Below are 27146 nucleotides of genomic sequence, written 5' to 3' on the forward strand. Positions count from 1 at the left end.
TGTCATCGTGTGGACACCTGCTTCGTTCACATAGCGTGATAGTTAAGGCATATGTAAGGGGATTGTTTGCATTTTCTCTTGAATTCCTTGGGTTGTAACTTCAATCGAATTTGACCTGTTGACTTTTCGATTGAAATCAAATTGGATCGAATGAGATTATCGAATTCGGTGAGTTGAGTGCGTGTCAATAAAAAATTTAATGGTAAAAGAACAATAGATTTTTAAGTTGCATATTACCCTCTTTACTTAAAAAAAAATACATATTAGTCTCTTTACTTAGAAATTGAGTAAATTAGTATCTTTATATTATACTTATTTTGGTGATTTATATAATAATAGATTTAGAAATTAAGTAAATTAGTCTCTTTGTATTATACTTATTTGGGTAATTTATATAATAATGGTAAATTTAGCTCTATTTTTTTTACACATCTATGAAAAAAATCAATGCCAACAAATAATTTAAAAATTATAAAAGTTATAATATTATAAAACCAAAAATTTCCAAAATTTATGAAGAAATCTCTTTGAATATTTAAATATTAAAAAATATTTTTTTAAAAAATTTTTAAATATTAAATTTTTTTTTTCACATTTTCAGTAAACAATCTAAAAATAGAAATACAAAAGAATTTTAAAATTTAATTTTTTTTTAAAGTGTGCAAAAGTTTATGACAAACAAAAACTGTAAAAAATCAAAATAAGATAGAAAATAAAGATAACTTCATTGCGTAAGTAGTATTAAAATATATTAACGATTATTTGCAGTTTTTTTTATCATGTTTTCATAAAAATATATTAGAAGTGATAAAATTGACGTTTATTCGTTTTTCTATTTTGAAGGTTTTTTTTATTTTATACATAAATTTCAAATTTTTTGAATATTTTAAGAATTTTTAAATTTCCTTTTCCATTTATAGATTTTTATATAACTTTAAAATTTTAAGAAATTCTTATTGAAAACTTAAAAAAAGCTTTTTTTTGTGGTTGTACGTATATTTTAATTTTTATTATAAACAAATCATTAAAATTTGAAGTTTTTTATTCATATAATTTTGAATTTTAAATTTTTTTAGAATTTTAAGAAAAAATATATATTGAAGTTTTGGAAAAAAATATTTTTTTTATTTTTATGTATCTGTTGTTTATTTCTTAAAAAGTTTTGAAGAGTTCTTTTAAAAAAAATTCATAAATCTTTTTTATAATTTAATGATTTTTATTTTTTAAATTATTTATGTTTTAAAGTTGTGTTAATATTGCATACATAATAAAATAGTGTCACAATACCAATAAAATACCCATCAATTACCACATCATTATTTGATGCACTTTTTAATAAAGCCATTAAAATTTAATAAAATTTTATTTTACTTTGACTTAAAATAAAACGTTGATGATCAAATTTTCTTAAATTGAAAAAATAAAAAATTAAATTAAGCTATAAAAGCCTTATTATACATTATATAAAAAACTAAAATAAGCTTCTACTCAACTTCGTAATTCACAATGAAAAAAAAAATACATAGACATCTACCTAATTGATGAAGTCAATGTCAGTGTATTACTTTCAAACATTAACATCACTAACACGAAAATAGGTTTGTATAAGTCATAGAATATGTGATATCACTATGTTGATTTGATTCTTTTAAAATTTAGAAGAAAAAATTATAGATGAGATTTGGTTGAAATCACCCACTATGCAAATTTACAGTATTATTAAAATAGGGCATAGTAGGAAATGCGAAGTTGGGTTTGGCGTTAGTCAAGTCCTACCTTAAGTCGGAAGCTTCGTAGAAACTTTCGCAAATTTGTTTGGAATTAGTTAGCAAAAAAAGAGTAGTTTTGATAAGTTAGAGTGAGATGGGTGGTTGAACTGTTGATAGTAAATATTATCCCATAATGGGAGAACTCCGCCAATCCCTTACAGTCGTTTTGTTTCATCAGATAAGCAGCGATCCAGATTTCTCTCCAAATAATCTAACCGTCTTTGATATTTATTTAGACGTAAACTAAATTCAAAACAAAAATGTTATGCCGATGATGCTGCTGCTTTACCCTCCGGAATCTGCGATTGGCTAAGCATTCAGAGTTAGGGATCTTTTGCTATTACCGATTAACAATATCCTCCGCATTTTCTGGGAATTCCAGTACTAATAACTATATCTTTATCAATACCAATATCGCTCTCCTGCTTCTTCTTCTTCTTCTTCTAGTTTGAGAGTTCAAAAGTGAATAAAATTATTTGTAAAGATTTCGCTGTGATTCTGAGTTTTGGCGCTTCTAGGTGGCCTGCTGCCTCCTTTTAAGGTGATTGTGCCGCTGTTTTGTGCAGGTTAGCCTTCTCCCTTGCGACAGTTGTTCTCTTTGTTTTTCTGCTGAACTAGGATCTCCATCAGCAATATGGGCGGCTTTTCTTCCAGCGATGGTTGCCTCCAAGACTTGGAGGCCGGCCCTTCTAAGGACAATAATGACCTCAACACTAACCTTGACCCTGACGCTGACACCTCTGATCCCTTCGACATTGATCAAACCAAGAATGCTACCCCCCAGACCCTCAAGCGCTGGAGGGTAATCCATCTTTTAACCTTTTTTCTCATCTCACTATCTGTTTGCTCCTCTCATTGTAATTGGATGGAAAAAGAGTGATTTATATAGGGATTTAGTGGTAATCTAATGAATTTCCATTTCTATTCTATGTGTGACCTATTATGTTTCTTTTACTATTTTTTATTCACCGCAATGGACGTGGGAGGTTGTTCAGTGATGGATAAAATTTTTAATGCAAGCTTGGAATGATATCATTGCATATTTCCATCTCTTAAGCTGAATGCTTGCATGGGTTAACATCAGAATAGAGTATGCATTGCGTCTGGCGTGTGTCTCTAGTATGAAACTTTTACTTAAGGTTGCCGTACCACCATGTTTTATTTATATGACAGCCGGAATGAACTGAATCATGGGTAAAACATCAGCTTCTTTCTTGTTATCATGTTGCATTCAATCAGTGTACTGAGCAAGCAATTAAGGAAGCTGTATGATCAGTCTGAGAAGTGGTTGCTTTACAATTAAGTCTCAATTTCCGTATGATTGCTATCTTATTTATTCAAAGAGAGCATGATGCCCTGCGACAAAGTTCAGCATCCTGCAAACCATTGTAGCAAACAGTTCTCAACAAATTTACATCAACTGACAACAAGGATACAACTGACTACTGAAGGGAAAAAAAATCATTAATTTTTCTGCTAATTTATCTTCTGCCAACTCCATTTTTAGAGTAGAGGCTTATTAGCAGGCTTAGTTTGACAATTTTCGAGGCAATTAAGCTTGAGCTGGATAACCTATTCTAAGCATGCCATTGAACCATTAAGAGATCGAGGAGCCTTCCCATGACATTTTCTGCTTCTTTCCCCCTATGTAGTGGCCAATTAGCTTTACAATTGGGATGCTATTTTACATTAACTTCATTCTCTTCCTTTTTGGAATGAGGTTGTAAATTTATGTTTGTTTCTTTTGAGGTGCATTTTTAGAACTAAAGGAATTAAAAAATATGTTGGTTTTTAGTGTTTGGAGTTTACTGAGAAGATTTTAAGTTATTATATCCTTACAAAAACTGATGTTGGAAATTGAAAACTTGATGTTGCGAGGTCTCTTTTTCATTTAGGTACTCGATGAGCTCAGCGCATGCATTGTAGAAATAAAATCAGAAGACTGCATTTTACTGTTTTAGCTTTGCATGTCTAGCAGCTAAGCTAATATTGAATTTTTTTTTTGATTGGGACAAGCAAGGCATCCTTGCTATTTTATTTCTTTCTTTAAGAGTTATTGATCAAGACAATGGTCTCTGTAGCTTTGTTAGTTCTGTAAAAGATAACTAGCAGCTCAGAGAACACTTTAACTCAGAGAGAGTGAAATGCACCTGAAAAAGTACTAGTATGGTAAGAACGGGTAAAGACACAATGCATTTCTTACGAAGTCAAAGAATCCCATGTATCCTATTATACTTCGAAATAGGCAGGCTTGAGAGATGGTGTTCACATTGAAGGCTGTATGCTACGAGCAAGAAGCATCTTAGTTTATCGTAGGTGACCTATCTTTAATTGCTCAGGAACGCCTCGACATGTTGTGTGTTAAGAGGTCCAGGAATTAAGTTCTCATTGTCAATGTTCATGAGTTTGTCCTTATCATCAAGTCAATGCTCTCCAATAGTTTAGCAACCTTGGGCAATATTAGTTGTGACCACTTATTGCTAACCTCTGTGTGTGGGAAGAGAATGGTTCCTGACTTGTGATAGACTGTTACTCTTAATACTGCACAAGTGATTGACAAATGAAACATATCTAGCCTGCAAAAGGATGGTGTTTAACTTGATCGTATTTTCATTGTTCAAGGCAAATACATTGAATTCCTTATTCATTGAAGTGGCTATTGTTTGTTTGAATTGTTTGGTTGACATTACTAAGTACACTCCTACTTTTATAATTAAGTTAGAATCAATGATTCTTGCGAAAGAACAATCCTCTTTATTAAACCATTGAAGTTTTTTCCTGATTATCTTTCTTATCCTTACAAGTGTTGTTTTTTGTTAAAAAATGCAAGGAACTACTTTGTTGGTTGTTCTTTGTCACATTGAGATTTTTTTAATAGGGTATTATTTTTATATTTATATGGTTGGAGTTTGGGTACTTTTTGGTTTGTTGAGGACCCTTGAATGGGTGACATATCTTGTACTTACAATGAAGGTTTTCTTGAGTAGTTTTTTTATATAATATTGTGGTTGTGTTCCCTAGAAATTTTGAATACTTAGCCTCATATTCCCAAGAAAGTGTAATGGCTTCCTTCAGATTAGCTGGTTTGATTATAGAAAGTTAGAGACTTTTTTTTTGGGTTCAATATAAAGTTAGAGACTTAGAGTATGTGTGAATGCCCTGTGTGATATTCTCCTTTTAAATCTTCAACAACCATTTTCATTGAGCATGTCATTGACCTTAACAATATTTTATAAAAAAGCTTGAAAGTACTTTGTAGACTTTGTACTTGCGAATTGAGGTACTAATTTGCTTAACAATTGTGTTTTATCGTATTATTGTTGTTGTAAATTGACCCGATTTTATGAACTAGTGGTAGGATTTTGAGCAACATGATGGGTGATAGTACTCTTACATCTGATAAATTCTGCCTTAACCTTGTTAGGATTTTAACCTGGGGACATAAATTGAAGTCTCAAGTTGTAATTTTTGTGTTGTTCCTTGCAGATGACCTTTTGGTTATCGTACATCTTCTTGGGAACTTGTTAGATGGAGCATATGGGCATTTTTTCTTAAAAAATTCATGCTTTTATAAACAAGTGTTTCTAACTTCATATAGTTATTATTATTATTTGCATTGTGCCATGTTAAATTCATGGTTTCCTTTTTTTTTGGTATGCACTAATAGTTGTCCATATTAGTCTTTGCATAGGATGAAGAGTTGGGGACTCTTATTTTTCTTGGAGCTTTGACTAGTTCCTTTTTCCTTTACAGCAAGCGGCACTTGTGCTAAATGCTTCTCGTCGATTTCGGTATACTCTGGACCTAAGAAAACAAGAAGAAAAAGAGCAAAGAAAGAGGATGATTAGAGCTCATGCACAAGTCATAAGAGTAATGTTATATATTTTATATGAAATTTCACTTGGATACTTTTGTCCCAGTAAAGTCTGACTAATGTCTGCATGTTGCTGCAGGCAGCATTGCTTTTCAAATTGGCTGGTGAAAAGGAAATTGGTATGCTTCTTTGCTGTATTACTTAGCTCCAAATTTTCTCGTAGTTATATATCTGAGGGCTTTCTTTGTCTAAGTTCTCAATTCAATTTCTAGTTTTGGTAAATAGTAGAAATATAGTAGTGACTTTGCTGTTTAGCTTGCATTGTTGGAAAGTGCTTGGAGGAACACTGGTATGGTATAGTGTATAGGATGGAAGAATCCTTCACAAGAAATCATTACTCAAGTTGTTAGACGTACGTCAATTATGGCTTGACTTAATGTGGATTCCTTGTTGACTGATGTACAGTTGAATCTAGCTTGAGCTCAAGTGATGATGAATGAGTTGGGGCATGTTCAAGTCTTTTTATCTTTTCCTTTTTTGAGTTGTTTGCAAGCCTAATTATACTTTTGATTTCATGTTTTCCACAGAATATGCATATATGTATAAAGCACAAATACTTCCCTTCTTTTCCAAACCCAAGTTATCTTTCCATTTTTAACTTTAATACTACTGCAATTTTTTATATTTCAAATTTCATTTTCATGATATATATTGTATTATTTTTTTTTAAAGAGCCATGGAATATTAAATTTATGAGAAGCATTTTGTAGAGGATTTGCACATAAGTGATAGGGTGTGCTGGGAGATGGCGGAAAGGAAGATGAGAGATGACCCTAAAGTAGAGTGTAGTGGCATGTGGTGGTTAGTAAGGTGAAGGAAGTGTAGAGTGGCCAGGTTGAGTAGGGTAGAACAAGGTTAAGGAGAGAATTAAGAGAATTTTGGGGAGAGTTTGCTGTTATGCATTATTCCACCTAAATTTTTTATATTCATGTCTGTGCTATTAGTGTCAGGTACCCCAGTTACACTGCCAGGTGCTGCTGGTGATTTTGCTGTTGGACTAGAACAACTTGCTTCGATGACCCGGGATCATAAATTATCTGCTCTTCAACAATATGGTGGGGTAAGTTACCTGTTAATGTAATTTTATCATTTTACTTGGTGTTTCTTTTATGGTTAATTGATGTGATTCATGGTGGATTCCTTCATCAGGTTAAGGGGTTGTCTGATCTGTTGAAAACAAATTTAGAGACTGGAATTTACGGGGATGAGGTTGATTTGTTAAACCGCAAGACTGCATTTGGATCAAATACATATCCACGGAAAAAGGGACGGAGTTTCTGGGTATATTATTTGCTTCTTAGTCCTTATTTATTATTTTTAAAATTCTACCATTATTGTCGATTTTTTGCTTGCTGTTAGTGATACCTATGCTGTTTTGCAGAGGTTCCTTTGGGAGGCATGGCAAGATTTAACCCTTATCATATTGATTGTAGCTGCTTCTGTGTCTTTGGGGTTGGGAATAAAGACAGAGGTTCAACTTTTCTTTTTACTATTGTATTTACTAATGTTTGTATCTTGGATAGTGGTTTGTTTGCTAGGGTTTTAATGCTCCTCTTCTTTATACGGGTTTGAAAGTTTTAGCTATTGTGCTTTTTGGCATGAATTGACACTTTGTTTTTATGCTATGATTGCACAAAGAAGTTAATGTAAAGGCAGTAGAAGTGCTAATATATTTATGGCATGGGTGATTAGGTGAAGCAGAATTTGTAATTTTAAATTTTAATTTTTTATTATCATATCCTATATCAACTTAACTTGATGTGAATGAATTGCCGGTTCTGAATTTTCCACGTTTGCAATTTTACATTTCACAAGATATGAAGCATTGTGATATTTGTCTAAAGCATGTACTGATTCTATGGTTTTTAAAAATCACTTTGGCATGCGGATATCATTAGATGTTCTTCTGGTGTGTATTTATTCCTAGTTGACAGGCCCTGAAGTGAAGAAATCTATTTTACTCAAATGAATTATGAAATGCGATACATACCTTTCTTACACTTGGAATCTATTATTCCATTTACTTTTCTTCCTCTGCTTATTGCCTTTTGTTAGTCACCTATGTCTACTTTGCATTTTCTTTGTTTCTCTCTTTCTCGGATCTTCTTTTGTTTTTCTTACTGGTAATTATCCTCTTTTTTCCCCTTATTTATTGATTGTTTTAATTGACATTCTTTCTAGGGCTTGAAAGAAGGATGGTATGACGGGGGTAGCATTTTCTTAGCTGTTTTGCTTGTTATAGTTGTTACAGGTATAAAATCTGACCAATGTTCAAAAATAAAATGATTCCTTTCTAAGTTAAATAATGTTGGTGCTTTTAAAAGCAAGGTGACTGTTTTTAGTGCAGGATAATTCCTTTCTAACTTTTTTGTCTTTTACTTATTTACTAGCTACTAGTGATTATCGTCAATCTCTTCAGTTTCAAAATCTTAATGAGGAAAAGCGAAACATCCAATTAGAGGTGTGTGTTGTTGCAGTATGATGACATCCATTTCAATTCACTTTCAATTTTGTTTATTCTTAACTTTTCTGTTTTGAATATCCCCTCAGGTCTTGAGAGGTGGTAGAACTGTGAAGGTTTCAATTTATGATGTTGTTGTTGGTGATGTTGTGCCTTTGAAAATAGGTGATCAGGTGGGTCATTCAGTTGTTTCTTCAGGGTGTTGATATTGATGTGCACTCGCACTAAATAATAGTTGGATGCTTTGTTTAGGTCCCGGCTGATGGAGTCTTAGTTAGTGGCCATTCTCTAGCGATTGATGAATCTAGCATGACTGGAGAAAGCAAGATTGTAAGTTGCTTGTTTTGGTGATTCATTTATCTATAACTCAGCTTTCATTGTTTTTAACCGTAAATTTTCTTGTAGGTTCATAAGGATAAAAAAGAGCCATTTTTGATGTCTGGCTGCAAAGTAGCAGATGGTGTAGGTACCATGCTGGTAAGCTATTGTTAAGAACAGGCTTTTTCTATTCCATTTTATTCATAAGACATTACATAAATATTTATACACATAGTAAGCCTAACTTAGGAAACTCTATACTAGGAAACAGACTAACTCTAGGGATGCTGTCTAAAAAAACAGCCTTAAAGTTAGGGATAGTAATCAGTAAAATATTTACAGAATCCAATCTGATACACTTAAATATTCCTTAATTAGTAAACTGTAATCTGACACTCCCCCTCAAGCTAGGAAGTGGATATCATCCATTCTCAGCTTGCTTACTAGTTTCTGAAACAACTTTCCAGACAACCCTTTGGTAAGTATGTCTGCTAGTTGACCATCAGTGGACACAAATGGAGTGCAAATTAAGCCACTGTCCAGTTTTTCCTTTATAAAATGTCTGTCAACCTCAACGTGCTTCGTACGATCATGTTGAACTGGATTATGTGCAATATTGATAGCAGACTTATTATCACAATACAACTTCATTGGACCTTCCCACTTGATCTTCAAATCTTCCAAAATAATTTTTAGCCATAATAGCTCACAAATTCCAAGAGCCATCGCCCTAAATTCAGCTTCTGCACTAGATCTAGCCACAACATTCTGTTTTTTACTCCTCCAAATCACAAGATTGCCTCCTAGGAAAGTGCAATAGCCCGAGGTTGATCTTCTATCAACCATAGACCCTGCATAATCTGCATCAGTATAGGCTTCAAGGGTTAAATTCTCCCCCTTTTTAAATAGGATTCCTTTACCTGGAGTGCCCTTTAAGTACTGTAGAATTTGATACCACAGCTCTAAGATGTGATTCTTTGGGGTTGTGCATAAACTGACTTACAACACCGACTGCATAGGCAATATCCGGTCTGGTAAGAGACAAGTAAGTGAGCTTCCCCACAAGTCTTTGATATGAACTTTTATCAACTGCTGCATCTTCTAGTGCATCTCCAAGTCTGTGATTCATCTTTATGGGTGTGTCTGCTGATTTACATCCCAACTTGCCTGTCTCTGTCAACAAATCAACTATGTATTTTTGCTGAGATATAAAGATTCCTTCCCAAGAGTGTGCCACTTCAATACCAAGGAAATATTTTAACTTTCCGAGCTCTTTGACTTCAAATTCTTTTACTAGGCATTTCTTTAAACTCTCCATTCCTTCCAGGTCATCACCAGTCACTATAATGTCATCTACATAGACTAATAAAGCAGTCACTCCCCTTGAAGATGAGTGTTTTACAAACAGAGTGTGATCTCCTTGACTCTGTTTATACCCCAACTTGAGCATAACTTTGGTAAATCTTCCAAATCGAGCCCTCGGGGACTGTTTTAGTCCATACAAAGCCTTTCTTAGTCTGCAAACTACCTGTCCTGTATTTGGACCGAATCCTGGTGGAACATCCATATAGACTTCCTCCTCAAGATCACCATGTAAAAAGGCGTTTTTTATGTCAAATTGTTGTAATTTCCAGCCTCGGTTGGCAGCTAGTGACAACAACACTCTCACAGTGTTCATCTTTGCAACAGGGGCAAATGTCTCAAGGTAGTCTACTCCATACATTTGAGTGTACCCTTTAGCAACCAATCTTGCTTTGTACCTCTCCAAAGAACCATCTGATTTATACTTCACTGTGTACACCCAGCGACATCCCACTGGTTTCTTTCCTCTCGGTAATTTCACCAAGTCCCATGTCTTATTTTTTCAAGAGCTTCCATTTCAACCTTCATGGCATTTTTCCAATTCTCATCTTCTAATGCCTCGGATACAGTTTTGGGAATGGAGATAGAATTTAGGCTAGTAAGAAAGGCTTTGTGGTTATGGGACAAATTTTTGTAAGACAAAAATAAGTACAAGGGATGTTTTGTACAGTCTCTAATCCCTTTTCTAATAACAATGGGAAATTCATCTAAATTTTCAGTAGTTTCAGTAGTAGGTTCAGCAATTACCTCAGGTTGTATAGGAGGAGAAGATGATTGAACTTGCACCGGTGCCTTCTTCCTTGAGTAAACCAGTAAAGGACGAGTAGTGTCCTGAATCCCTCTTTGTGATTTGGGTGTATTAGGCTCTGTTTCAGGTTGCTGGACAGGAGCTGGAATGTGAGTGTTTGGTTGCTGGACGGGAGCTGGAATGTGAGTGTTTGGTTGCTGGACAGGAGCTGGAATGTGAGTGTTTGGTTGCTGGACAGTAGCTGGAATGTCAAGAAGAAAGAATTCTCTGTCCTTATCTTCTGTGAATAAGATCTCCCCCTGAAGATAAGGACGATTAAAGAAATTCTCTTGTTCTGCAAAAGTAACATTCGCTGATACATAAAATTTTTTTGTGGCTGGATGATAGCATTTGTACCCCTTTTGAGTGGAAGAATAATCGAGAAAGACACACTTGACAGCTCGTGGATCAAATTTTCTTCTATTTTGAGAATGTACATGTACAAAGGCAACACAACCAAATATTTTGGGAGGAAGGTTACTTGAAGTACTAAAATCAGGAAAGAATTTTGCTAGAACTTGCATAGGACTTTGAGATTCAAGGACTTTTGTAGGCAATCTATTTATCATATGAGTAGCAGTTAAAACAGCCTCCCCCAGTATTGTTTAGGGACATTCTTTTGGAACAAGAGGGCTCTTGTAATAGCTAAAATGTGACCATTTTTTCTTTCGGCAACACCATTTTGTTGGGGTGTGCTAACACAAGATGACTCATGTATAATGCCTCTTTCTTGGAAATATGGTGAGAGAAACTGATTGAAATAGTCCTTGGCATTGTTTGACCTAAACCTTTTTATTTCAGCTCCAAATTGTGTTTTGATCATGTTGTAAAAGGTTGGAAAGACAGACCTTACATCAGATTTCTGTTTTAAAAGAAATATCCAAGACACACGGGTACAATTATCAATAAAGGATACAAACCACCGAGCCCCAGAAATATTTGAAATAGTGGATGGTCCCCAAACATCACTATGAATAAGAGTAAAAGGAGCGGATGTTCTTTTATTGCTTACCGGAAAAGAGGTACGTTTATGTTTTGTAAGTTCACAGACATCACAATGGAATTTTTCAACAGTTAATCCTTTGAACAATGAAGGAAACATAATTTTAAGGACTCTAAACGATGGATGACCAAGGCGGAGGTGATGGAGCCAAATTTGGTTTTTATTGGTTTTAATAGATTCGGATATGAAAGATAATGGTTAGGAATTCAGAGCACTAACTTCTCCACTGGATTCCTCAAGATAGTATAGGCCATTTACTTCCTTAGCATGTCCAATCATCCTCCTCGTATTCTGTTCCTAAAAAAGACATCGATTGTGATAGAAAATCACACTACAGTTAGAGTCTTTGGTAATTCTTTGGATGGATAGAAGATTGGTAAATAGTTTTGGAACATGGACATTTTTAAGAGTAAGGGTCTTGTTTATAACAATATCACCCTGACCAGTCACTGTGATCACAGAACCATCGGCTACTGTTATCTTTCTACTACTAGGGCAAGGTGTATATGAAACAAATTTTTGTGAGGAGTGGGTCATGTGGTCTGTAGCTCCTGAGTCAATGACCCAAGAACTTTTTGTGGGTATATCCGAGATTTTAGAATTTTGAGAAGAGGATATACCTGAAAAAACCAAACCACTAATACCTATTGAAGGAGATTTTTCCAATGATCCCAGCAGATTCTTCAACTTCTCAATTTCTTCTTTACTGAACTCAACAGATGATTCTTGAGAATTCCCTTCTCCAGTGTTGCTGGTTTTGACAGTTTCAGCCATGTTTCTTTTGAACAAATTCTACAGGCTTGAGGGTTAATCAGGAATGAGAAGAAGTTGCCAGACAAAGAAAAAAAATCCCAGAATTTGAGCTAAAAACCTGGCTCTGATACCATGTTAAGAATAGGCTTTTTCTATTCCATTTTATTCATAAGACATTACATAAATATTTATACACATAGTAAGCCTAACTTAGGAAACTCTATACTAGGAAACAAACTACTCTAGGGATGCTGTCTAAAAAAACAGCCTTAAAGTTAGGGATAGTAATCAGTAAAATATTTACAGAATCCTATCTGATACACTTAAATATTCCTTAATTAGTAAACTGTAATCTGACAGCTATACCTCGCTCTTTTTCTTTTCCTTTTTTTGGCCTTCCTCCGTGTTCTTCAGCTCATGTTATGCATTTTGATGTTCACTTGTAACTTATTAGTTCTGCATTATGCTGTTTGCCATGTGCACTGAACTTTTGCTCTTCCTTTTGGTATGGATTTTGTGAAGAAACAGTAGGAATGGGTATGCGCTTTTGTTTTGGCATTGGCCCTTTGCATTTCTAATTGTTGCTTGTTCTGTATACTATATAGTAGTGGGTTTTGTATAGGCTAGTCTCTGATTTGAGCTAATGGTAGTTTGTATCTTTTAACTCTTATTATCTTTTATGTTTCAGTTCATTATCTGATATGATTCTTGTACAGATATGGAGTTTGAGAAATATTTGATTGCTTTATGATTGCCAACTAATTTTAATTGTTTGTGCATGTTACTACACTTTTTGTTGGTTTGAAAAAAAAAATGTTGATTTGCCAACATGTACTAGGTTTATGGTATGAAGTGCAGCATGCTCTTTTTATTTGGTGAGGAATAGAAAATTTTCTTTAGTATCTGATTTCGTATACTTTGGCATGTGGCACTTGATGGTCTGTGTCTTTATCCCTTTAGTAGGGAGTTTGTCTAGAGAAGAGATAGGCTCTTTGGTAGATTGTGATCTTTGTTATCACTTTCTTCAATGTATATTTGATCTTTCCTTAGAATTTTTTTTATTATAACCTGGTTTTTACCTTTTGGTTTTCAAACCATTTAAAATCTTCTTTCTGAAATCATTTGTAGGTGACCGGTGTTGGAATCAATACTGAGTGGGGATTGTTAATGGCCAGTATCTCAGAGGACACTGGTGAAGAGACCCCCTTGCAGGTTTCACTTAATTTTCCTTAACAGTGCCTCTTTCCAGTTAGTAAGGTGCATGCTGAGCATATTATGCATCACATACTGCAGGTACGCCTGAATGGAGTTGCAACTTTTATAGGCATAGTTGGGCTTTCTGTAGCTGTTTCTGTGCTTGTTGTTCTTTTGGCAAGGTATGTAAGAATCTGTAAATTTCTACTTTCATGCTAGTTGAATTGGATTTCATCTAATGCGTTGCTATTTGATTGGTTGTCTAGATACTTCACTGGACATACAGAAGATCCAGATGGAACTAAACAATTCATCAAAGGGCGCACTAATTTTGATGATGCATTTAATGATGTTGTTAAAATTTTTACAATTGCAGTAAGTACACTGTAGTCCCTTAGGTTATGTATGGTTGGAGGGGGAATCAGATAGTAATTATTAAGAATAGACTGGAATACATCTACACTATTACATGATGGGGAGTAAAACCTAGTATAGTGTTATCTTGCCTTCCTGAAAATGAGGATTTTGATCTTATATTTCTGTTTGGTTTTGTTCATAAACTTCCACATTTCCGCATGCAATTATCTCGTTGAAAATAGTGATAGTCTGTCTAGTTGGAATAGTACCAATAAATATGCAATAATAATCCAAAAAGAGAGACTATTTAACTCTTTAGTAAAATGACCACAGTTCTTTTATATATATTAGTTTTCCTTCTGTTCCACCCCCCAGTTTTTTCTTTCTTCTTCCTTTAGTGGCTGATGCATTAATTTGGCGCTGCATCGGGTTAGATCTGCCCCCGGCATGCCTTAACAGTGCATAACAGGCCACAGCTAGGTATGTCTGACAGTTCCAGCATTGTGGTGCTGCAACGGCCCGATTTGGCTGCTGGCTGCCTGATCTGCCCTCATATTGTGCCTTTGTGGTGTTGCCATTGACATGTCATGGCACTCGAGTGCCTTTCAGGTGTGCTGCTACAGATAGAAATATACATGGCCTTTGCTGCTTGGTATTCAATTGCAGCCTGCAACGGTGGACAACCATTTTTGGCAATGATGTGTGTGTGTGTGTGTGTTTTAAGTCTCTGGCCACTAGTGGTTGGTAGGATTAGCACCACTGCTGTTGTTTTTATCTCCATACTATATTACTGAACATTCAAAAGTAATTTTAAGATTAAAGTTGTCCACAAAATAGTGTTTCTATTCATAATGGGTTAGGAATAGCTAATACACTATGGGACTGGGGAATGATATTTCAAATTTGACCATATGACTAGAATTATAATAGCTGTGAAATGAACCAAAAAATAGGAAAGACTATTCCATCTGAAATAGCACTAGAATGGAATAGCTATTCCTAGAGGTATCAAAATGAACCCAAATCCCAAAATCCCACCCAAAAAAGTCGAAACCCGATTTGACCAAAAATATCAAAGACCTGAACCGGGAAAAACCTGAACCAAACAAGCTTGAAAAAACCAAAACCTGAAATGATTTGAACCCAAATTCTACCTTAACTCAAAATGCATGCTGAAATAATTACAACTTGTATAAAATATAAAACTAGCCTGACTAGCCCTTGATCTCTGCCTAAACTGGATAATTAGAATCCAAAATAACCTGAATGTTGAAAGGACCTGAACCTGAAACAACTTGAATCCCAAAATGATCTGAATGTTGAAAGGACCTGAACCTGAAACAACTTGAATCCCAAAATGATCTGAATGTAAATATGTGCAAACCTGCTCAACCAACATGTTTTCCAGCTCTTGCTATTCTCATGGAACAAAAATGATGTTAAAATTTTTATTCTTATTGAAAAGTAAGTCCAAGATTTCCTAACTATGGAGTTGTCCAGGTTACAATTGTTGTTGTTGCTGTGCCTGAAGGGCTTCCTTTGGCTGTTACCTTGACGTAAGTTTAAGTAGCAGCTTTTTAGTTACTGATCCCGGCTCAGTGAGTCCTTTCTTGTTCCTGCTACTCTAACAAGTAAATTCCTTCTGTTGAATACACTTTCCTATACTTTTCCTTCTCACAGTTTTATGGTTTTATTCTTTACTTGAACTTTTACAGTTTGGCATACTCAATGCGAAAGATGATGGCAGATAAAGCTTTGGCAAGCTCATAATTCTACTTTCTAAATGTTTTACTTCCATGGTTGCTTCTGTATCGAAGTTTTTTGGTTATAGCTTTTTTATCTAACAGACGTGATTTACAGGTGCGTCGGCTTTCAGCATGTGAAACCATGGGCTCCGCAACAACAATTTGCAGTGATAAGACTGGAACATTGACTTTGAATGAGGTTAGTTCTATATTAAAGAACATGGATGCTTCTAAAGTTGATTATATATAATTTATTTTAGGACCAAAAGACTGGGTAACTTTTATGTGGATAGCTATTCTCTTAGGAGTAGAAGCTGATCCTCTGTAATCTACTTGCCTTTTATTTTCACTACTATGGTTATGCACTTTCCACGTTCACACTTGATAGATGGGGAAATGCTTCAGTATGTTTGGTTCTTTCTGTTAGGAAGAGATTTACGAGAGGAAAGTTGCGATGTAAAAATACTCAACACGGTTCTTGCTTTCTAGTAAATGAAAGAGGCTTAGGGTTTATATAATCTTAGGTGTTGTTTGTTATAGTAAGTGTTGAAAAATTAAGTACTGAATTTAAGTTATATAATATGTTTGGTATATTACTTAAAATTAAGTACGGAATGTAATTGGATTGTTTGATAAAAAATAATTTTAAAAAGAATTTAGAGGTAAAATGTCTAAAGGATGATGTTAAAAAGAATAAAAATAATTGAAAAAATTCCACATTAAGTGATAAGTTGCTCTCTATCTACTCATTATTTTCAACCCTTTTTCATTGTAAAATTCTATCAATTTTTTTTTCAGTTTGGATTATTAAAAATGCTTAAAAAATTAAATCATTGAAAATATTAATTTCAGCTGATTTAATTTTTCCAATGACTTATCAAAAAGCCTTAGTGTTCTAACATTCTTCTCTAGTTCAGGTTACAGTTTCTATATTTTAATTTAGTTGTTTGAAGGCATTAGATATCAGACTGATTAATCGTATAACAGATGACTGTTGTTGAAGCTTTTGTTGGGAAAAAGAAGATAAATCCACCTTCTGATTCTTCCCAGCTGCCTGCATCAGTTGTATCTCTATTGAACGAAGGAGTTGCACAGAATAGCACTGGGAATGTTTTTGTGCCAAAGGTAAGAAAGATTAGTTCTGTTTTTAGTTCATCTAATAATTTATGCTAAGGTCAAAAGGTAAATAACTGCTTATGCATAAATTAATGTTCCTATAGAATATTTGTGTCTGATTTTTGAATGAGGTCTAAGTAATTGTTTTTGTGTTAGTAGGAATCATTTTTCTTCCTGTTACATCACATAGTTTCCTAATGGAAATGTGCTTTGTTTTGCGGTTTTTTTTTTTTTTATGTATTTTCCCTGTACTTCTTAATTCGACTGATTAGATTGCCTTGCTTAGTTCATATTTTCTCAAGTATCTAGATTTTCCACTGCTTTTGACTTCTTGTTTCTGTAGGTTACCTTTGTTATGCTCATAAGTCAGGAAATCTCATTAAATTGCATTTATCTTTCCAGGATGGGGGCAATATTGAGATTTCTGGATCTCCCACAGAAAAGGCTATACTTTCTTGGGCTGTAAAGGTACCCTTACCCCTATAACTTGTTTCAATCATCTACTTTAGATTTACTTTTGTTTGTACATTCTAATCATTAAAAATTGTTTTGTAGCTTGGAATGAAATTTGATATTATCAGATCAGATTCCAAAATCCTTCATGTCTTCCCTTTCAACTCAGAGAAAAAGCGAGGAGGTGTTGCATTACAAGGGGTAGTGGCTTCTGTCTCATTTTTTGATGCATTTTGATTTTGTTGTTTGCACTATAATGGAAAGTTTTAAAATGAAATTACAGAAAGTAACTAAATTAATTACATTCTTTGTTCATGGCTAAAGCACTAATGACCTTCCAAAACAATTGATGATTTCTATCTAGGAAATATTGATACAATTGTGCATGATTATTCTGCTAGCATTTGATGCATATTTGAGCAATTCGACAGAAGCATCTTGGTTATTTCCTCAGTTTAATTTTTTTTTTCTTAGGAAGATGAAATTGGTCAAACTTTTGACTGACAAGTTTTCTAAGCATGAATTTCAATAAGCACATTTTCCTGCTTACATACCAGTTTTGGGTTTCAAACATATCTAACAGAATTTTGGCTCTTATGATGTGAATTCTGATCACCAACTGAATTGATGTTGACTTGCACGAATTATATCATTGTTAGCTTCATTTTTAAAATTTAATTAATCTAAAGCATTCATCAAGTTATGTAGAGTGATAGATTTTAATTTCACTTTATATTTCATTAGATGCTGGTGAATTTGAATACTGATGGTAGTTAAAATATCTGCTATATGAATTCATATCACTATTAACTGCACCAAGTCCACTTTCATCGGATCTTGTGTGACAACATTTTCATTCCAATTTATAGTTGAAGTTGTTAGTGTATTATTGGACTGTCTTAAGGACATGAATGTTATCTGTTGTCCAGAACTTCTTGATTGGTTATGCAGGTTTGTCTTTTGTTGTATTTGGCTGGTAGATTGGGAAGGAGTTGGCTAAACCTTGGTTGCTTTATTATCTACATTTTGTGAGTTAGCTCAGTGGAGGAAGAGGGAGGAAAAGAGGAGAAATAAGGGGGGCAAAGAGGAGAGAGAGATTCTTATGAGGGATATTAACCTGCCATCCCCTACTTCTATCCATGTTGGTCAGAGCTGGTGCAGTTTTCCCCTACCATGCAGATAAAGGCAGAAGCCAGTTATGGCTCACTTGCCTGCTGGAATAACATAAGGATATAAAGAATAAAAGAATAAAAAGAAAAAATGTTTTAACGGCTTTGGGTTTTTATGAAGAAGAAAAAATTAAAAGAAAAATGGAAAAATTGGTTTAACAGGTTTTGGCTTTTGGGAAGAGAAGTATTGCTGTTGTGGGAGAAAAAAATTTGGGGTGGATAACCTTTTATTTTTTGGTGAAAGTAAAAAAGGATGAAAATAAATATGAAAAGCTTTAGTACTCGGGCCTGATTCTGATTTCCCTCTTTTCCCTTTATTAATTTTTTAAAATTATCTTTTGATATTTTCTTATCAGATGCTAATAATTTTTAGAAAAGATAACAAATATTTTTTATTGATTTTTGTTTGTTAACAATGCAAATGTCTTTGGTTCCGACAACGAAATGTGATTGTTTTCCAGGTAGTGATTATTCAGCCTATGTATATGGATTTCTTAGGTGACCTGAAGTTTTGGCCTAGGAAAACCGTGATTTCTTAGCTGCTCTAAGTATATAACTGCCCCTATGTACAATGATGCTTCCTTGCTCAGGTGTTTTTACTTGATGGTTATTTGTTAAGTGTCCAGGTTCATGTGCTTTCTTGTAGAATTTAGTTAAGGTGATGCAGAACATTAAAAGAAAGCTTTTTTGCCCAACATTTTAAACTTTCTGGATTATTGAAAACAATTTATGAATTTATACAATGCCTTTTACTTGTGAATTTGTTTCTATTCTCTTTATGGCAGGCTGATTCTGAAGTTCGCATACATTGGAAGGGAGCAGCTGAGATAGTTTTAACCTCATGTTCTGGGTACATTGATTCAAATGGTTGCCTGCAGTCCATCAACGAAGACAAGGTTTGTGATGATGTATATTCAGGCACACATAAGCATGCATGCACGCTCTAGAAAGATCTCCTAAATTTTATACACGTTTTTTATATGATACACACTTAGCCTCCAGCATTAGCTTTTAGCAACTTTACCATATTTATACAGACTCGTTGCTGTATTGATGGTTATGTGATGATATGCAGATTGATTATTGTTTTATGAAAACCATGTGTAAACCCATTACAAAGTAATGGTTAATTACAAACTAAACCTTGTCAAAAATACATTAGTAAACAAAGGTTGTCTCTTACCAATAAATAAATTGCTTAGTCCATAAGAACTTAGAACTCTATAATACTGTTTAGACCTAGGTTTTCGGTCAGGCAAATCTGGGTAAAGTTAATTCGGGTCTTAGAATTTCAGGTATTGAGGTTCAGGTCGTTTTTGGGTTTGAGGCCAGGTCTGTTGGGTACCACATTAGGGATTCAGGTCATTTTGGGTTTTGGTCCAGATTCAGGCTATTTCGAGTTCATGCCATTTTGCGTTTAGGTTGTTTTGGATTCAAGCTGTTCCTAGACCTGTTGACTCTTTATGGTCAAATCAAGTTTGGGTTCGGATTGGTAGAGTCTATTTTTCGGGTTCAAGTAAGAAATATACCAGAAATCAAGTTTTTCATGCTGCTGCTTATTGATACCAGTTTCATGCTAATTGATATGTTTAACTAACAGCCTTGCATATTTTTGTTATCTGTGTTTGAGAACATCATGCAAGGCATCAATTGCCTCTAATCACAAACAATGGGCCATCACTCAATGTCAATGGATGCTTCAATTTTCATGTTCAACTGTCTTTTTGCAGGAATTTTTTAAGGCTGCTATTGATGAAATGGCTGTAAATAGCTTGCGTTGTGTAGCCCTTGCATACAGATTATGTGAAAAGGAAAAAGTTCCCACTGATGAAGAGGGCTTTAATGGATGGATCTTACCTGAAGATAACCTTGTTTTACTTGCTATTGTGGGTATAAAGGTACACTTATTTTTTTTAGTTATGGTACGAATTATCTACTTTTACCCAAATAGTATCTGCTGAACTGGTTACTTGTCAATTAGTGGCCTGTCTATCTTTTATCTGATTATCTTTTGTAATCTATAAATGAATTTATGCTTAGCATCTCTGAATGGAAATGCAAAGCTTTGTGTCAAAGATAAAAACGGCTCCTCTTTCCCCTTTAACTGCAACAATTTTTTTATGATAAATCACTAAACAAAGTATTGCATGCATGGGTGTCTGAGTAGATCTGTTGTTAGAAACCATATTACTCATTGAATTTTAGTTGGGTAATTAATTCTGACAAAAGAAAAAACAGAATAATTTGACAATGAACTATTAATCTTTATTCCATGGCATTTTCCCTGTTATTTTCCCCACTTTTTAACTTTGGTAGTGTCATTCTTTTTGTGCATGTCGGGATTTTGGAGTGTCATTTATACTCATCTTGCTATGTTTTTTTGTGGCTCATTATTATTGCATCTTCTATCTTCTAATTATTGAATATATTCCTGTCAGTAAATGTTAGTGCTTAAAGAAATTCATTGTTCATACTTCTGGCAGTGCAAAGAAGTTACCGACCCACCGATTGTTTTATACTGATAAGAAATAAAATCTTGCATCTAGTAAGAAAAGGTGGATTTCCTTATACATTTATTAGCGTTTGCAAGGACTTATGATGTACTTGAGGTGCAAGGGTCACACAAAAAAATTCTTACGAGTGAAGGCGCAATATCTATATTTGTTGTGTGCATGTGTATAATAAAATAAGCTCAAGATATATAATTCTGTTGATAAACTTTAAAGATTGATCCACTTTTGTCCTCAAAAATATGCAAATTTACCTCTTCTTTTTTTTTGGCTAACATGCACTATTTCTTACGTTCCAAGTTTCTTGTTGTATACTCAAATGAGTTTGATATGTCCTTGTCTGCTATCAAAGGTAAAGTTAAAGTTAAATAAAAGATTAAGTATAAAATAAATGTGAGAGAACTTCACTTAGTCGAGCTTATAAAGAAGCATGCACCTGATCAAATGCAATCAACCTGAAAGGGGTCTGAGATACTTCAGTTCTTCAGTGCTGAGGCAGCACCTCGCATCACCAAGGCATAAGCTGCCTTTTCTTTATCTAATATAGTTTTCACTTGCAGGATCCTTGTCGCCCAGGTGTCAAAGATGCTGTGAAAATATGCATGGATGCTGGTGTTAAGGTAATTTGATGCTTATTAAGATTAGCATCAAAATTTATCATACCCTTGATGCCCGGCAATGCTACTTATATCGAGTTAATATGTTGAATGGCCAAGCTTTCTGCCTCCTTTAATTTTTAATTACTATAGTTTTGAACTAATGCTTAGTATTTGTTATAAATGATATTACTTTTTTGGAGAACTACATGGACACCTATATAATAGTTATTAAACCACCTGAAAGTCACTAATTGGAACCAATCTCTAGGTACGTATGGTCACTGGAGATAATATCCAAACAGCAAAAGCAATAGCTTTAGAGTGTGGAATACTCAGTTCTGCTGAAGATGCTACTGAGCCTACCATTATTGAAGGAAGGGTTTTCCGAGAGTTATCTGATAAAGAAAGAGAACAAATTGCCAAGAAAATAACGGTATCTTTTGGCTATAATTTCCTGATTATTTTTCCTTCAGATCCTGATAACTTTTCCCAAGCTAAGCTACATAGTTCATTCAAACATGAAAATGTGGTTAATTGGGAGTGTTCCGTAGGTAATGGGAAGATCTTCTCCAAGCGACAAGCTTTTGCTTGTTCAAGCCTTACGTAAGGGAGGGGATGTTGTGGCCGTGACTGGAGATGGTACTAATGATGCTCCTGCACTTCATGAGGTTTGTTTTTTTGGTTAAATTTGTGAGAATTTTTTTCCCTTGTAATGATGATGCTTTATGATGTATCTTATATGAGTTAAGCACTGGCTTAGTATCCATACGTACCTCGGTATACTTGCATATCCTCTTTCATATTCATTTTGAAATGCCAAATTTTATGCCTTTCCACACTATTTTGAACCTTCACCAATTTATTAATGCAAAATATTGTCTGATTGCCTTGTCATCAAACATTGAAAACAGTTCTGTTGCATACAACCAGCTATGTGAACCATCATGGATCAATACTCTTCCATTTAAACAGCTTTGTCCCTAAATCTAGTGAACCCTTACTTTGCCTCTGGTGCTGCATGGTGACTGCACCATGTTTTTCATACCTTAATTTGCTTATCTCCCCTTTTTTCGCATTTTTTATCTGTATTTTAGGCAGATATAGGTCTGTCTATGGGTATTCAGGGGACTGAAGTTGCAAAAGAAAGTTCAGATATCATTATATTGGATGATAATTTTGCTTCAGTTGTGAAGGTTAGTGGATGCATGCTTTCTTATAGATATTATTATTTCCTCTGTTCCTGTATCCTATTGCTGAATTTGAGGAAAGGCTCATATCAAATTTTCATTAATTGAAGCTCAATGTTGTGTCTTTAATTTAGGTTGTTCGCTGGGGCCGTTCTGTCTATGCCAATATTCAGAAGTTTATACAATTCCAGCTTACAGTTAATGTTGCAGCTCTTGTAATCAATGTTGTGGCAGCGATATCCTCCGGTGATGTTCCTTTAAATTCAGTTCAGGTACAGCTCTTCTTGGCCCATTCAATGTCCCTACATCTCTTCTGAATTAATTTGACTATACTCAAAAGGTTAGACCTTAATGATAGTTATCTAGTTTTTGCAAAAAATTAAAAAAAATGGTTAAAATACCCTAATTTACTCCAACCTCTTATGAGATTTAGTTTTCTGGTTAACAGCCTGATGATGGTTGAAATCCTTTACATATTAGTACCATAGTATCATCATAGATAGTACAAATACTCTATATGGATTTGTCATTTGCATCCTTGATGGTGCATGTTTCTGGATGGGTTGGGTCCATAGTTACCAGGATCGTGATACATCTAGGTTTCTGTATTGGGAAAGGGAAAAGAGCATTATATTTAGCTAATTTTGTTGTACAAAATTAGTTGGTGGTTATTTTGTGTAGCGATATGCAGCAAAACATTTCTCAGGTTGCATATACTTTTGATGATTTTACGCAATTTTTTAAGAAATAAATTATTTTAATTTAATTAAGGTATTGAAGTGGGATAGAAGTGGTTTGTCCTTTTAAAAATTTTAATGAGCTTTTCTTTTTCTCTTAGCTTGTAAATAGGCTTTTCAAGTATTAACTCATAATTGGTTTTATCATGTTCTAAAGATGGGCATTACAGTTTAAAAGACTGAATAATTGGGCTGTTCACTGAACTTTTTCCTTCTGTATCTGTCTGTATGTGTCGATGAAACTTCAAAGTTAGTGGAATGTGTATGCTGAATAGAATCCAGACTTTCTATTGTTTCTCATGTGATACAGAAAGTTGAAAAAACTACCAGTAGGATGCATTACTATAATTTAGTCAACATAAGGAGCTATCAGCTAAGTAAATTAAATCTTTGTGATGAGCAAAGTTTGAAAATTTGAATTCTCTTGGTACAGTTACTATGGGTTAACCTGATCATGGATACTCTTGGAGCACTTGCATTGGCTACTGAACCACCAACAGACAACCTTATGCATAGGTCACCGGTTGGCCGAAGGTTTGAACTCGTTGCTCATGTCAATTTCCATTGTGTACTTTGGTTTTTAGAACTCTAATTTTATAGCAACACTTTTTCTAAAATTGATATGGCAACCATCTATAAAACTTATTATTAAAATTCATATTTCTCTATTTAGAAGGGTAAAATACTACAGTTTTCTGGTTCTTACAAATAACTTGATCTTTTTCTAAGAAAATATACCAACGTTTTTGGGGAATTTTCCAATTCGGTTTATCTTTGAAACATTTCCACGTTTGTCATTCTAAGACTTCAATGAATGTACAACAATACTTCGTAGTTCTTCACATTTCTTGGATTATCCGGTGTGAAAGAAACCAAGTTTCTGGCTGTCACAGAATGTGACTGATTTAAGAGAGAATACAGTATGAGAAGAGATAAGAGAAAGATGGATTTCTTGGGTTGGTGGTGCTATTTTTGGGTTTTACAGCAGATTTCTTATAATATAACACTTTAATTCTCGAGTGCTGGTTTTCTCCAAGGGAAGAATGATGCAGAATGCTAAGAAACTAATTATGGGATTAGTTGAGATTTTATTTTCATACTCTTGTTATATTTATGAAGATTAATTACAATATTTTGTAGATCTAGGATACATTTAGTATTTTACATTTAATGAGGGTTTATTATCTGTGTTTTCTTTTCAAGTCAAGTTTATTTTCGGTTTTCTTGAGTTTGAACTCAAGTTTATTATCTTCTGTTTTCTTGAGTTCAAATTAAGATTATTGACCTGGAGTCCAAGTCGAGGGTCTATACAAACTAGTGTACTCAAGGGCATAGACATGCTCAGAATTTCAGCTTACTATCATCCTTGGCTGTGGCTCCAAAGGAACCCTAGGTGTGATACAAAGCCTCTTCTTGGTTGTGTGATGTAATCAAGGAACCCTAAGTTATCTAATTTTTATTCCTTGAACCCTAAGTTATCTAATTTTTTATTCTTTCTCAAGAAATAAAGGTTATGGTTTAACTTAATGTCCTATCCCCTAAGATGTTCTGCATCAGGATATTTGTCTGAGCTTGTTGAAGAATAAATCAGGGTTGAAGAGAGTTCAGTGGGAAGAAAGGGAAGGGTTGTAGAGTCGCCTTGCTTTTAAACGTCTTTCACTGTTACTGGTCGCTCTTTTCAACATGTTTACTCTTTCAAACCCGTCTAACAACCATTATCTGGATTTACTCTTTCAAGCTTGTCTTTGGGTGTTTAATATAATTGTTTGATTTCTCAGGGAACCTCTAATTACAAACATCATGTGGAGGAACTTACTCCTACAGGTACATGTTTCTTGGGCCCTCACAATATGACTAATTATGTTCTCCTGTTACCTCTTCACATGTCGTAGTTGCAAGTTTATTAAATTGAGAGAGTTGTTGACCCAGACCCCAGTCTGGAAATGTAGCTTTGCAGTTCCATGTTCTTTTATCATCTTTTAACACGTTATTTCAGGCTTCGTATCAAGTTACTGTCCTCCTTGTGCTCAACTTCGCGGGCTTGACCATTCTTCATTTGAAGGATGACCGTGACAGGGAACATGCTTATGACGTGAAGAATACCTTGATATTCAATGCATTTGTCATGTGTCAGGTAAGTACTTGATGACTTGGGTCAGTTTTTCGATTTGCTGGTATTAGTTTTGAGGTTAATTACTCATTTGGTGCCCAAGCTATTGTTAAATTATTGATTTGTTAGCTAAGGGTTTAGAAAATCGCAAATAGGTACTCAAGCTTTGCTCCTATTTATCAATTTGCCCACGAGAATAATACCATTAGTCAAATGGATGACATGCCTAAAATAAATAAAAAAACATGCCATGTCTAAAACCACATCAACGTGCTGCTTGTTGCAATTCTATTGGATATTTTGGACACATCGTCTATTTGAATAATTTGGTTAGCATTATTGATGGAAGGATTCAAGCACTTGGTTTCAAATTTTTAAACTTTTTAAGTACTAAATTGAGAATTTGACTATAGTTCAAGTACTAAATGTGTTGGTAACCCTTGATTATTTTATGTTCGAGATGTCTACAACTCTACATTAATGCTGAAGCATATCTATCTGAATCAGATTTGCAACTAGTGTAATAAACTTAAATACTGTTCCAAATCACAGATATTCAATGAGTTTAATGCTAGAAAGCCGGAAGAAATCAACTGCTTCAAAGGAGTGACTAAAAACTACCTCTTTATGGGAATAATTGGATTTACATTTGTTCTTCAGGTGATCAATCATCTTATCCTTTTTTTCCCTGTTTGTAGTGGTCTTTTATACTCAGTATATACGTGTGAATGGTGATACTAATTCCAAGCCTGTCTTAGATAATCATAATTGAGTTCCTTGGAAAGTTTACCACAACGGTTAGACTTAATTGGAAGCTATGGCTTGTATCCCTTGGCATTGGCATCATCAGGTAAGCTCTTTTTCTTCTTGTCAATTTGAGTTATCTGAATACACCTTGACATAATGTGGGAATATCCACATTACTCTATATTTTGCTCGTGCTAATTAACGTGAGTTGAGATTAGACAAAACTAAGTTGTTTTGTCATTGATTAAACGGTTCATTCAAGAATGGTTTTAAATTTGAAGTAGCTACTATGGAACGTTCACTAAACGAAAACAAAAATAAATAAATAAAACCCCTTTCATTGATGACTGCTATCGTTGTTATTATGTGTTGAAGCTGGCCTCTGGCAATTGTTGGAAAGCTGATTCCAGTTCCTAAGACTCCTGTTTCTGGGTACTTCACCAAGGCATTTCGACGATGCAGGACAGATCGGAATGCATGAACGCGTTTTGTCTATTTGTTCCCCGCAAAAGAATAATAGTATATTAACAATTAGACTTGTAAAGCTTTTGCAGTTTTTATGATGTATATAAGATTAGGGTTGTGAAAGCCCCAAGGCAGTGGCAGGGAATTATGAAACAGTCGCTCGCCTCTGTGAGCTTAAGCCAATCATTTTTAAAATGTTCATTTAGTGATTTCGGTTTTTATCTTACAAGCTGACTGTATGATTTATTTAGACTTACTTTAATCGCCTAACAATTATAGTATTTTTTATCAGGGCCAATGACTATGTTTAATAGAATATTGAGGACAAAATCACTTATTTTTACTGTTTGTAATTAATGTTTTTTGATAATTCAAGCATTTTGGAAAATAGATAGTCAGTTTTGTTAGGATCCATCCACATCAAGCATCA

At 34.4% G+C, this 27146-nt stretch overlaps 1 protein-coding gene across 6 annotated transcripts; it reads left to right on the forward strand.

The window, feature by feature from the left end:
- Positions 1–1756: 1756 nt before the first annotated feature.
- Positions 1757–26942, forward strand: LOC107958497 (calcium-transporting ATPase 9, plasma membrane-type). Of its 6 annotated transcripts, none has more exons than XM_041113322.1 (34): positions 1757–2150; positions 2336–2571; positions 5523–5639; positions 5723–5762; positions 6588–6703; positions 6793–6924; positions 7025–7114; positions 7825–7894; positions 8034–8104; positions 8194–8277; positions 8357–8434; positions 8510–8581; positions 13456–13539; positions 13621–13703; positions 13788–13896; positions 15379–15434; positions 15594–15636; positions 15739–15822; positions 16611–16748; positions 17142–17207; positions 17295–17393; positions 19147–19257; positions 20092–20259; positions 21432–21491; positions 21739–21903; positions 22022–22138; positions 22565–22663; positions 22792–22929; positions 23828–23928; positions 25173–25218; positions 25391–25528; positions 26057–26164; positions 26263–26354; positions 26627–26942. In XM_041113322.1, exons 2-34 carry the CDS (start codon positions 2404–2406, stop codon positions 26730–26732), a joined length of 3249 nt encoding a protein of 1082 aa, XP_040969256.1. In that variant the 5' UTR covers positions 1757–2150; positions 2336–2403; the 3' UTR covers positions 26733–26942. The 6 variants fall into 6 exon arrangements, with proteins under 6 accessions (XP_040969256.1, XP_040969258.1, XP_040969254.1 ...); XM_041113324.1 differs by having other exon boundaries at positions 6594–6703; XM_041113321.1 differs by having other exon boundaries at positions 1773–2091.
- Positions 26943–27146: the final 204 nt, after the last annotated feature.

Source organism: Gossypium hirsutum, chromosome A05, assembly GCF_007990345.1.
Source record: "Gossypium hirsutum isolate 1008001.06 chromosome A05, Gossypium_hirsutum_v2.1, whole genome shotgun sequence".
NCBI classification, from domain to species: domain Eukaryota; kingdom Viridiplantae; phylum Streptophyta; class Magnoliopsida; order Malvales; family Malvaceae; genus Gossypium; species Gossypium hirsutum.